We start from the raw sequence: 14208 nt of genomic DNA, 5'->3' as shown, positions 1-14208 counted from the left end.
CTATGAATAGGAAGGATCAAGGTTTAACATTGGGAAGGATTGCAGATGAAGGAAAAAAAAAAAAAAAAAAAAAAAACAAGAGAATTAGGAATTCAAGTAGAAACTTTCCAGAGTCAAGGAAGCACACAGAAGAAACAATTCACCCGTCAGTGTGTAAAACTCAGTGAACCCTGGTCTAGAAAGTAAAGATAAATCTATTTGGCTCGGTCACGTGATGCGTCCATGTGAAACATGAAGGTTCCTGAAACACGAAAACTCCTGACAATGTCTCTAAGGGATCTTTACTACATTTTGCTTTAATAACCTTCCACAGAAAGAAATCCAGAAAAAGCCAAATCCCTTCATTTTATCCTGGGCCCTGCAAACCCTCCAAGGACTAAATCAAGAGAGTGACCTCCCCGACACACAGAGGAAGCCCGCATGTTTGGGGCTGTGTGCAGAGGAAGCAGCTGTTGCAGCAAAGACCCACTGGCCCAGTGCATGGGGAGGAGGTTTGTGTTAGAGGCTGAAGCACTGTGAGAGGAGAGCTATAATGCTGCTGACAGTAATAAACTGCCACATCTTCAGCCTGCAGGCCACTGATGGTGAGAGTGAAATCTGTCCCAGACCCGCTGCCACTGAATCGGTTAGGGACCCCGGATTCCCGGGTAGATGCCCAGTAAATGAGCAGCTTAGGAGCCTGTCCTGGTTTCTGCTGGTACCAGGCTAAGTAGTTCTTATTGTTGGAGCTGTATAAAAGACTCTGGCTGGACTTGCAGTTGATGGTGACCCTCTCTCCCAGAGACACAGCCAGGGAGTCTGGAGACTGGGTCATCACAATGTCCCCACAGGCACCTGTAATGGACAATGATTATACATAAACTTACACACGCTTTCTCATATATAATTGAAATATGTCATTTAAATGTGCTTTCTAGTAGTAGTATAAGTCAGCACATAATTGGATCCATATTGGAAATAGTCATTATTTCCAATCATATCTTAATTTTTTTTTTTTATTTCTACACAGATATGACTCTGAAAAGACTGTGGCACTTTTGAAATCCTCACCAGAGATCCAGAGCAACAGGGAAATGAAGACTTGGGTCTGTGACACCATCTTGCTGCCCCTGCCTGCCTGTTGTAGCTCAGTTCACAGTGCAAAGGTCCCGTTTATAAAATCCGAACAGCTGGTCATGGCCTGGAGGGGTCTATGCAAAAACGATCAGTAAGTACAAAAGCAAATTTCATGAGCAGTGGGTTGTGAAAGTATCCAATGTAAATCAAGAGCCAAAAATATCACCACAGAATATGTAACTCTATGAATAGAAAAGACAGAAGTCAACTTCGAAGCTCTAAAACTACAAACTTCTAGATGATCTAATGACTAGGACTACCTCGTAATTTTCAGAGGGGCATAAATGTTAAACACCTTGTGCATCATAGCAGAAGAGAAAGCATTCCCAATTTCTTAACTGCGTTTTACCTATAATAATCAGTAATATGCTGGCTTTTACCTGTGTTAATCAGTCATAATAAACAAATTTTCAATAAATTTTATTGATACTCTTCAATGCCTGCTCAGCAACATTTTCCAAAGGCAGCTCGGGATATTAAATAACTCATTACTTTCTATATGTTCCATTTGCTCACCTATATGTCCCAGTCTCCTTACAGATGTAATCAGTTATGGCCAATGATATAGGCATGGAAGTAACATACATCCCTTGCAGGTTGAGGCAGGAAAAAGAGCATATGGAATTTTCCTGTCTATCCTTTATCTATAGAAGCAACTTAAGAGGCCATGTGCTCCAAATGGTGCAAATACAAGATGGTAGAGCCTCTGTCTGCCTGGATCCTTGAGTGACTGCATGGCCCTTGTGAAGAATGTAGCAAGAGCAAGACATAAGCATTTGTTGGTGCTAGACCATGAGATTTGGGGCAATGGTATAACCTACTCTATTATGGATAATATAAATACATAAAAGACAGAAGAGAGAGAGAAGTGAGAGAAGACTGTGAGAGAAGTGAGTGAGAGAAGACTGTGTTTTGTTCATTTCCTATACTCCTATATCACCATGGGATCTTGTGCCTTCTGGCGATCACACTAATGTTCTATAGCTCCAAAGAAGAAAGCTCACCTAACGTCTCCATTCCAATGACTTACAGACTAAAAGCCAAAAAGAATCATAGAAATTATCTATTGCATTATTTGATGTAAGGAAATATCTTAGAGGGCACAGATAGAAATGTCTTAACCTGGGTCACTTATTTAGTTTGTGGCAGAGCTGAGGTTAAAACCAGGCCTTTTGACTCCTAATTTTGTGCTCTTTCCACCTTCTCATATCACTTCTCCAACCCAAAGTCTAGCAGAAAAGGCTAAAATAAGATATATGCACAAATCTGCTATTATAAGTCAGTGTATTTCATCAGACGCTTTAAGATGGGGCTTCTCATGGTTCACAATAAGCTGCAGAGGGAAGTGAATAACTATCTTCGTCTCCCCCACTGCTATTTGTGCAGTTTGAAGTTTATCTTTTAAATCATGTTTTCTTCTCATAGTAAATATTACAACTTGTGCCTTTTATGTGTGCGTAAATTTTAATATATTTTTTTTCCATGAAACATTCAAGTAAAATGGACACTCTAAAAAGATGTTTGATAAGGTTACATGGCTTCACATTTCCCCCTGTTACACTATCTTGTGGAGCTACAGATTCACCTCACCCAAATTTGAGAAAAATAATCAAGAAAATGACTCACATTAGTAATGAGACCAAGTCCATAAGCAGTCATGTCATCAGCGCACGCTGCAGCCTCGTGCTGACGAGCATGTTTTGGGCGTATCCCTGGACTAGTTTAGTGACATGATCAAGGGTACATTTTCCACCTGCATAGCCCCATCCTGGATCTACAGCCTTCCCTGTGTCTTTGTGAGCAACCTAGTGCGAACTCAGAGTGTCAGAGACAGATCTCAATTAATTTAGAAAGTTTATTTTCCCAAGGTTAAGGCGAAGCCCATCATAAAGTTTCCGGAGGTCCTGACTGTACGTGCCCAAGATGGTCGGGGCACAGCTTGGTGTTATACATTTTAGGGAGACAAGAAACATCAATCATTGTGTATAAGATGTACATCACTTCGGTCTGGAAAGGCGTGACAACTCGAGGCAGGGAAGGGGGCTTCCTGATGGGGTTGCATTATTTTGAGTCTCTGATCAGCCTTTCACTGAATATACAATTCACATATGAAAGGTGGGTAGAGAAATACCCATCTATGCTTTAGTCCGGCTTATTGAAACAATAGGGCAGAAGAAGCAATGCATATGCATTTGTCTGAAGTGAACAGAGGGATGACTTTGAGTTCAGTCCTTTCTTTGTCCACAAGGAATTTCCTTGTGGGAAAATTGTGAGGGAGCTATGTAGCTTTTTATTTTTGTAGCTATCTTATTTAGGAATAAAATGTGAGGCAGGTTTGCCTGATGCAGTTCCCAACTTGACTTTCCTTTTTGGCTTAGTGATTTTGGGGTCCTGAGGTTTATTTTTTTCTTTCACATTAGTATAACTACTTTTCTTTCTCTAATTCTTTTTCTAGTTGTATGTGTTACAGCTGACTTACGTTACTTGCAAAAAGAATTCTGACTAACGCACCATCCAACTAGAAGGTAATTCTATCATACGATGATAACGAATCCTCCAGAATCTAGTAAACAGAATTGTCTGCAAAAGAGGTGGCTGCCTTCTTGGGGAATTTCTCATGACAATAGATGGCAACTGGTCAAAGGATTTATGACCGGACTGAGCTCTCTTTTATCTCTTCTGTTACTCACCAAGACCTATTAGGGTTTGTACTCCACAGGGACCCTAGTTTCTAACTTCTAGGGTTAAACGGTCCACTCACAGGCCCACCACACCACACCCTCCTGACATCTGGTGAACAGCAATAAAATTGTTTCTTATTCTGAAAATGCTCCAATATTTCCACCATCCCCAGAAAGGCAGTGGAGGAGGAGAGAAAATGAATCGTTCCATTAGAGGACACGATATCTATTATATTATTCTCGGCCTTTGAGATACCTTACAAAACAAATACAAAAAAAAAGTCCCAATTTAACCTCTTTTAATAATCTTTACAAACCAGAACATACCTCCTTTCTTAATAGCAGTCAAGAGGCCCAGTGGCAGCTGTGGTGAAAAGTGTCAGATTCTGGTCATGTTTCAAAGGTAGAAAAAAATAGCATTTGTTAACATATCGGATGTGAGGCATGGGAGAAATGCGAAATCAAGGTGGTTGCAAGTGCTTGAACCTGAGCAACTAGAGAATTTGGAAGGACATTTTCTGAGGCAGGGAAGGCAGGTGGGAATCAGGGCTTAGAGTTGAACATATTAGACATTTGAGATACCTGCTAGACCTCTAACTGGTAATATCCCTTGGACAGGTGGATGAATATATGTGATTCTGGAGTTCGGAGAAATAGTCTGGGCTGAAGATGCAAATTTGGGAAACAGGTCGAGGTTACTAGGCAATGAGTTAAATCAATGAAGGCAGACTGGGCCCTCGTAGGTAACCCAACAAGCAGAGGTCAAAGAGATGAGAAGAAACCATCACAGGAGACTTAGAAGCAGTGGTCAGGGAAGAAGGAGTTGAACCAAGGAAGTGGTATCCCAGAGCCAACACAATAAGGATTTCTTTTCTGTTTACAAATGTAAAATTAAAACGTTTAATAAAAAGAAAATTTACTTTTAGGGTTGGTTGTTATTAAGTGGTCCAAACGCTGCCTCATTTGTAGGATCAGAACTCTGCCATGGCGGTAGAAAATTTGGAAGGTTACTCCTTAAAAGGGGTGGGCACTGCTGCGCTCTGCTGGTCAAGTTTATGCACTGCAAATTCCAAGGACGATTGCTCGTCAGCATTTCTCCTTTAAAATAGCTCAGACTGTACAAGCTGGAAAGAACCTCACAAGACATTCCTTCCAACATTTGCATTTGACTTATGGGAAGTGCAGGTTCAGCCAGAAAAGTTGTGTGCAAGGCCGATTATGTAAGTTCGTCAGACCTGATTCTTAGGGCTCTTCCCATTGTTTCGAGCCTCCCTCCCATTCACTTCTCTCTCATGCGCGACCAAGTATACAGCACAAGAGTAGCTACTCTGCACTTTATAGCAACTCCACTGGCACTCTGATGTTCTTTAATTACAAGCTTTATGACAGTGCTTCTCAACCCGCTCCACTGCCTCCACCTAGTGGCAGAAAGAAGAAAATATGTGTAACTCAGGAGTCTGTTCTCAAAGCTCTGGGGTACCATTTCTTCAAAGTCTTGAGCTTGTTTTTGTTTGTATTTGTTTTTGTATTTATTTATTTATTTGTTTTAGAGACAAGGTCTCGCACTGCACTCTAACCTGGGCGACGGAGCGAGACAATTCAGGATCTATCTAGTGAATAAAGAGATGCCAGTAATGACTGTTTTATATCGTGGCTGTAGCGCATTCGAGGGATAATTTGATTCTGTTCTGCTTTCGAATGAATGGCTCACTGTAACCTCCAACCCCCGGGCTCAGGCGATCCTCCTACCTCAGCTTCTCCAGTAGTTGAGCTTGATTTATTTTAAATTTTCATAAAATTTTGGCATTTCTTTCCGCAATACGGCCATGTGTGCTTTACTATAAAATATTTTCATCACAAAATTTACACCGTTGGAAATCCCCATAAAGCAGTTTGAGAAACACAACCCAAGAAAGCAGAACAGACTCAAATTATCCCTCAAATCCCCCTTAGCCACAAATATAAAACAGTCCCTGGCTGGGTGTGTTGGCTCACACCTGTAATCTCAAGAATTTGGGAGGCCAAGGCGGGTGGATCACTTGAGGTCAGGAGTTCAAGACCAGCCTGGCCAACATGGTGAAACCACGTCCCTATTAAAAATACAAAATTATCCAGGAGTGGTGGCAGGCACTTGTAATCCCAGCTACTTGGGAGGTTGAGGCAGGAGAATCGCTTGAACCCAGGAGGTGGAGGTTGCAGTGAGCCAAGATTGTACCAATGCACTCCAGCCTGCGCAACAGAGTGAGACTTCCATCTTTAAAAAAAATTTTTAAATAAATAAAATACAGTAAAATAAAGCAGTCCCTATTAATATCTCTTTATTCACTAAATAGACCCGGAATTGACTTAAATTCTGATTTTTTTTTCATCATGGATTTTTTGCATTAATTTTGATTGCTTAAATATTGCATTAAAATATTCTTTATCTTGACTATTGAGTTTGGGGGACCTCCTTAAATTTTATGACCAAGGCAATGCCTCATTCACCTCACCATAGTCTGGGCCACATATCAGGGGCTCCAATAGCAAGCAACATGACTGTTGAACAGCTAAGACTTCTGTCTTTACTGTGAAGACCAGATGGGCCCTGCAAACGGTGTAATCTGTACATGAAAATGCACGAGATTCTAACTACAACTAGGAACAAAAGACTGATGATGAAGTCCCAGGCCTCCAAGCCCCAGCTTCTTGAAGTTAGAGCACCCCAGGTTCTGACCAGAGGCCAGAGTCATAATGAAGATGGAATGTGAGCTTGACATGGAAGGGGTGGTAGAACCTGACTCAGTAATGAAGAGGCTTTAGGTCCTGAAGGAAGAGCTCAGTACATTCAAAGATTAGAAGGGAGGTTCCAGTCATAGGAGCAGGGAAGGAGAGAAGGCCCAATAAGAAACACAGTTAGACAGGAGGGAGGGGTCAGGGCAAAATCATACTGGAAACATCTAGAGAGCTCATAAAAGTCGCAGTGCCCAGTCCCCACATGGACCAGGCTCCTCAGAATCTCTAGGCATCAATTTGGGCACCAGCAGTTTTCAATGTTCTCCAGGAGTTTCTATGCACAGTAGCCAAGGGTGAGAACCACAGATGTTGGCCTAGGGATCATGACAATGAGTTTCTAAGTGCAATAAGAAACTTTCAGAGAGTTTAAGCAGTGGAATAACTTGGTTTGTTTCTTGTTTGTGATTTTTAAAGATCAGTCTGGTTACCGTGTGTAAGACAATAATCCAGGAAACCTGTTGCTCATGAACCACGTATCTGTAAATTTGCTTCCCCTGTAACTGGATCTAACCAACAAAAATTAGTACTTACCAAGAAATTACATGCCCAGGGATTGTGCTAAGTAATTCATAAACATTATTTTATTTACTCCTCACAGCAAGTTTATAAGAGAAATGTTATTATTTCCACATTTCTGATGAGAAATTCAAGGCTTGGGGAAAGTTAAGTAATTTACCTAATGTCATACCTAGTTCATAAGATGCAGAGTTAGGATTCTAATTCCATGTCTAAGTTGATGCTCCATTGAACATACCACGCCTCCAACTAGGAAGAAACATGCTGACCAGAGGATGCCGTCATCAAGTTTACAGGATGGTTAGATTTCTAGGCACAGACGAATAAATCAACATGTTGGTTTGCAATAGTAGAATCTATCCAGCTCTGAAATTGCATCCAAGGGTTCGTGAGCACACAAGCATAAAAGTGTGCCCTCAGCTCTGCTAGCTTCATCAAGGTGAATACTTAGGAGGCCACCCTCTGAGACCACCAGATGGACAGTCCACCTGATTCCCAAGCCACATACCAGCTTTACCATCTGATGCTCTCTATTCACATTCAACATTTATACAAGAAATAGTCATATGGATCCTTTTCCATAGACAGTACTGGGGAAATTGAATTGCCATATGCAGAGGAATGGAACTAGACCTCTATCTCTCACCAAATACAAAAGTTAACTCAAGATGGATTAAAGACTTACATATAAGACCTGTAACTACAAAAACACTAGAAGAAAACCTAAGGAAAATGCTTCTGGAATTGATCTAGGCAAAGAATTCAGAACTAAGATATCAAAAGCACAGGCACAAAAACAAAAATAGATAAACAGGACTTAATTTAACTAGAAAGCTTCTGAACAGCAAGAGAAATAATCAATAGAGTGAATGATCTGCAGAATGCGTGAAAATATTTGCAAACTGTGCATCCTACAGGGAACTAATGTCTAGAATTTATAAGGAACTCAAACAATTCAAGAACAACAACAACAAAATAACCCCACCAAAAAGTGGGCAAAGGACACGAATAGACATTTTTCAAAGGAAGGTATATGATATGGTTTGGCTCTGTGTCCCCACCCAAATCTCACCTTAAATTCTAATAATCCCCACATATTATGGAAGGGACCTGGTGGGAGGTAATTGAATCATGAGGGCAGGTTTATCCCATGCTGTTCTCATGATACTGAATAAGTCCTATGAGATCTGATGATTTTATAAAGGGGAGTTCCCCTGCACACACACTCTTGCCTGCCTCCATGTAAGATGTGCCTTTGCTTCTCCTTTGCCTTCTGCCATGATTGTGAGGCCTCCCCAGCCATGTGGAACTGAGTCAATTAAACCACTTTTTCTTTATAAATTACCCAATCTTGGGTATGTCTTTATTAGCAGCGTAAGAACAGACTAAAACAGTATACAAATGGCCAAGAAGCATACAAAAAACAAAATGTTCAAATCACTAATCACTAGAGAATTGCAAGTTAAAACTACAATGAGATATTATCTTACAGCAGTCAGAATGGCTATTAATAAAACACCAAAAAATAACATGTTGGCAAGGATGCAGAGAAAGGCAAATACTTGTACACTATTAGTGGGAATGTAAATTAGTACAGCTTCTATGAAAAACCCTACGGAGATTTCTCAAAGAACTAAAAATAGAACTACCATGTGATTCAGCATTAACACTACTGCGTATCTACCCAAAGGGAAATAAATTATTATATAAAAAAGATATCTGCACTCACATGTTTATCGCAGCCATATTCACAATAGCAAAGATATGGAATCAACCCAAGTGTCCATCAACAGATGATTGGATAAAGAAAACATGATGTGTGTGTGTGTGTGTGTGTGTGTATACATACTACAATGAAATACTATTCAGCTATAAAGAAAGAATGAAATCATGTCTTTTGCAGCAATGTGGTTGGAACTGGAGGCCATTATCTTAAGTGGATAATTCAGAAACAGAAGGTCAAATGTCACATATTCTCACTTATAAGTGGGAGCTAAATAATGTGTACACATGGACATAGAGTGTGGTGTGATAAACACTGGAGATTGAGATGGGTGGAAGGGTCGGGGAGGTTGAGTGATGAGAAAATACTAAATGGATACAATGTACATGATTCAGGTGATAGATACACTAAAAGCCCAGACTTCACCACTACACCATATAGCTATGTTGCAAAATTGCACCTGTACCACCTAAATTTATACAAGTAAAAATAAAGTCATATGAATTCTGTTTTTTATTCTCTATGAAATTACTACTAAGAGTATTATCCAATGCAGTTTCTATGCAATGCCCACAATATTATCTTTTTAGCAGCTCCTATGCAATGCCCCAAGTTAGAAATTGTCTTCAACTTTTATCCCAGGAAAACCTTCAGTCACACTTAGAAACTAGAATTTTTTCCCCTAGACGAAAATTATGTAACTTAACACATTATCTTCATTTAGTCAGTTTCCAAGAAGCTCAGAACCAGATTTTGTGATCAATCAAAAACTGGTTATTTTAAGTGAGGTTTACTGAGGTATAGATTACAATAAAAGCCACCCTTTCGTGTATATTTCTATAAGTTTTGGCAAATGCATAGCTCTGAAACCACAACCACATTCAAGATATAAGACAGGTCAATTACCCTTTAACATCCCTTTGTGCCCCTTCCTTCACCCCCAGCCCCTGACAACCACTGGTTTTTGTCTGATCCAATCGTTTGCCTCTTTCTGAATGTCATATAAATGGAGCCATGCAGTGTGAAGCCTTTTGAGTCTGACTTTGTTCACTTAGGAGAATGCATTTGAGATTCATCCATGCTGTTTCATATATCACTAGTTCACTGTCTTTTGTTGAGTAGTATTCCATTTTGTGGATATGCCACAGATCATTTATCTAGTTAACAATTTAAAGACATTAGGTCATTTCTAATTCTTGGCTGCTAAGAATAAAGTTGCTGTAAGCTTTTCAATGCAGGTTTTTGTGTGAACTCAGGATTTCATTTCACTTGGGTAAATTCCTAGCTTTGGGACTGCTGAGTCATCTGGTAGGTGCGTGTTGAACTTTATAAGAAACTGCCAAACTGTTTTCCAAAGTGGCTGTGCTATTTTGCACTCCCATCAGCAGTGTGTGAGGGTTCCACTTGCTCGAGCCTAGTATTGTAACTTCATTATATACCTTCTTTGATGACATATCCTTTCAAATTTTTGGTCAAGTTTTTATTGGGGTGTTGTTACTATGGACTATGAGAGTTCTTTGTATATTCTGCATACGATTTCTTTCTCACATTTGTGTTTTATGAATGTGTTCTCCCAATATGTGGCACCTTTTATTTTCTTAATGTGCCATTTGAAGAGCAGAAGTTTAATTTTTACGATGTCCAAATTATCTTTTTTCTTTTCTTTTCTAGATCAAAATAGGGGTTGATTTTGATTACTACTGTTATTTTATCTCAATTTGAATTTCTATTTTTACTTTTATTTTTCTAATTTCTTTGTAAATTTTTAATTAAACCCAAATATTTTAGGGGAAAGAGGCAAGATAGAAATAGTCTAACTTGGCCATAAATTTTAGAGTCATATTCTCTTGCCAAGAAAGGAAACTATCTCTCTTACATTGATTGTTTAATTTCAGACTTCACTACTTTATAAGGATGCCCAAATTATAGGCTTTAAAAAAAATCCAAACAGGGTTTCAGAAAGAATAATTTTTCCACAACAACACAAAAAATGATTCCACCATAAGTTTGTCCAGTGACAGGGTCTATATTATTTTCTATATATCAAATTCTACAACTGGTTCTTAAAGCTATTGTATATAACCTAAGTTAAAATACAATGGTATTAGTTGATAAGACATTTTATCATCTATGAAATGTTGCCTGTTGTCATAACTAGAAAATCTTTTAAGATATGGAGCTCTTTTCATAGATTGAACTATGCCACTTAAAAGCTGGGTAAAAAGAATGACAGAATAATATTTATGTTTATCATATAAGGTTTTAAAGTAAATTCCAAGTAGGTTTTGCAAATATGTATGTATGAAAATACTGATTTAAATTTCAGATAAGAGGAGACTTTGAGAAAGAGAGAAAAGCCAAATGATTTTATAATTGTAATAAGTTCATAGGTTTATGGGGATTTTATGTAGTTTTCTACCTAACTTCTCTCTAAGACTTTAGTGAATCACTTAGAATTTTAAAAATAATTTATTATTACTCTGTACCTATTCTTTACTCTGCAAATCTTACCATGCCCTTTTGTCTAAAAGCAATAAAATCTGACCTGTGTCATTGCTTTTGTTACTTAGCAAGCACAATGATCCATTAGGCCTGTGTAGGCTCATGGTTTATACAACACTGCCATCTGCTGACAGAGTGTGACAGTCACAGTCAGCAACGTGAAACCACTTTATTTTCATTTTCAATGTTTATAGGAACATTCAACCATTTATGAATATACACAAATAGTAAAACGAACCCTAGGCTTCACAAATTAACATTTTGCCAATCTTGTTTCAACTACCGCCCCCCAACCAATTACTGTTCCCTCACCCTCTCACACACAGACGCTGGTAGTATTTTTCAGTCAATCATTAATATATTGCCAACTGACAAGGACTTTTAAAAAATAACCACCATTCTATTATGATTTCTAGCATAATGGAGAGTGATTCCTTAATATCCAATACCCATTTCTTATTCAAATTTCCTTGATTGTCTTCAAACTGTTTCTACCCTAAGTTTGCTTAAATCAAAGTCCAGCTCCTGTTAAACATATGGTTAAGTTTTACCAAAACCTAATAAATAAATAAATAAATACCTATGTTTTTTCCAATTCCAAGGAATAGTGAAAGAGGGTAAATGCCATTATTTAGAAACATAAATCACATCGTAGGGCTAGAATTAGCTTGAAGTCAAAATTGAAGACTGAAAATGAAAAAGAAAGGTACAGACTAAACTTATTTAAAAACTTCAATGCAGAACTCTAAGAGAAAATATTGGAAAGGTGTACCAGTATTCATTATTCAGTATTCATCCGTATTCACTCAGCTATATGTAGTTGAAATCTAACTAGATGAACTTGATCAGATAAAGAGGTATATTTTTCCCACCAACACTGACTCTGGAGGCAGGTGTTTCAGAACTAGACAGCTGCTGCAGGACCCATGTCCTTTCCCTGCCTGCTTCTCCACTCTAGCTTGTGACTTTCATCCTGTAAGATGGTGCTTCTGCCAAGTTCCAGACAGAAGAAGACAGAACACAAAGAATAAATAAGCAGCATTGCTTCTGTCAATCAAGCAAAATTTTTCCAGAAATGCACAAGAGATTTCAGATTATGTCTCAACAGTCCTAACTGAAAAGGAGCTGAGGAATTAGATTTTTGGCTGGGACACTGTTGCCCTGTAAAAAATTGGGATTCTGTTATTAAAGAATAAGAAGAGGGAAGAAAGATTGAAAACTTCTATGCAATAGCAAAAAAAATAAGCAACTCAATAAAAAAGTGGGCATACCTTAAGAACAGGCAATTCACAACAGATGAGACCCCAATAGCCATGATCAACCACATGAGTGATCAGAAAACACAAATATGTATTTTAAACCAAAAATGAAATATAATGTGTTGCCCATTTGACTGGAAAAAAATGAAAAACCTGATAATATCAAGTATTGGAGAGAATGTAGATTGAGGAAACTCCATGGAGGAGCTATCATTGCAAATGTGGGGATGTAAACTTAATACATGAATTTGAGGCCAATTTGTAAATTGAAAAATGCACACACCCTGCAACCAAGAAGTACCCCCTAGCAATGTTTTTGAAAAGACAAAAACGTTATGTAAATGGAATCATGCAATATGTGACCGTTATACTCAGCATAATGCCCCTCAGATCCATTCAAGTCACGTGTATCAAGAGCTCACTATTTTATTTTTTATGTTTTTTAGAGACAGAGTCTCACTCTGTCACACAGGGTGGAGTGCAGTGGTGAGATCATCACTCACTGCAGCCTCGAACTCCTAGGCTCAAGCATCCTCCTGCCTCAGCCTCCCAAGTAGCTAGGACTACAGGCACGGGACACAACACACAGCTAAATTTTTATTTATTTTTTTTAGAGACATGGTCTCGCTATGTTGCCCACGCTGGTCTCAGATTCCTAGGTCAAGCGATTCTCCCACCTCTACTTCACAAAGTGCTGGAATTATAGGTATGAACCACTGTGACCAACTCACTACTTTTTAGTACTAATATTCCATGGCATGGATGTACCACAGTTTGTCTTACCATTAATCTATTGTAGGACATTTTGACTGATTCTAGTTTTTGTTAACACAGATAAAACCACTATAAATAGTTGTGTACTGTATACGTTTTTGTGCTGACGTAAGTTTTCATTTTTCTGGGATAAGTTTTCATTTCTTTGGGCTTTTGCTGTATTCTTGATATTATAATATGTTGCATCTTCAGTTTTTTTCTATTCAATATATAATTGTTTCTTTTCCTTGAAACCTCCCATGGATTGTTTAGAAGTGTGTTGTTTTGTTTCCAAGGGTTTGGCATTTTCCCCATTATTTTTCTATTATTGATGTCCAGTTTGATTCCAGGTGGTCAGAGAACACACTCCGTGTGATTTCAATTCTATTGAATTTGTTGAGGTTTGTTACATGGCCCAGTATATGGCAATTTTGGTATATGTTCCATGGGCACTTGAATGTGAATTCTGCTGGTGCTTGTTGGAGTTTTCTAGCAATGTTGATTTATGATCTTACTCATTGATGGTGTTGTTGAGTTTGATGTGTCCTTATGATGGCAGCTTTAACATTCTTGTCAGATAATTCTAACATCTCTGTCATGTCAGTATTAACACCTCTTACTTGTCTCATTAAGGCTGAGATTTTCCTGGTTCTCCTGGTTCCTGGTGGGATGTGTGGTTGTCAGTTGAAATCTGGACTTCGGAGTATTGTGTTATGAGGCTTTGTATCTCGTTTAAACTCATCTCAGCGGACTTCCTCTTTTGCGACTCAGGAAGGAGAAGTTAGGGTTTTTGTCATGGTGTATGAATGGAGCAGAGCAGTTACTGCCTAAGAATTGTTTTACTGGGCTTCCTCTTTCTTTCTCCTTTGACTAGAGAGAGCCA

The 14208-nt window shown here is 38.7% G+C and overlaps 2 gene segments (V, D, J or C); one reads left to right on the top strand and one right to left on the bottom strand.

Moving 5' to 3' along the window:
- The window catches only part of LOC105481121 (immunoglobulin kappa light chain-like), a 290214-nt gene that overhangs the window by 260877 nt on the left and 15129 nt on the right, over positions 1-14208 (top strand).
- LOC105496035 (immunoglobulin kappa variable 4-1-like) lies at positions 362-1156 on the bottom strand. The segment is given in 2 exon segments: positions 362-834; positions 1051-1156. Coding segments are annotated over 2 exon segments (507 nt in total).

Source organism: Macaca nemestrina, chromosome 13, assembly GCF_043159975.1.
Source record: "Macaca nemestrina isolate mMacNem1 chromosome 13, mMacNem.hap1, whole genome shotgun sequence".
Classification (NCBI taxonomy): domain Eukaryota; kingdom Metazoa; phylum Chordata; class Mammalia; order Primates; family Cercopithecidae; genus Macaca; species Macaca nemestrina.
The sequence above is the reverse complement of the archived record's forward strand: the minus strand, read 5'-3'. Positions and strand labels throughout refer to the sequence as shown.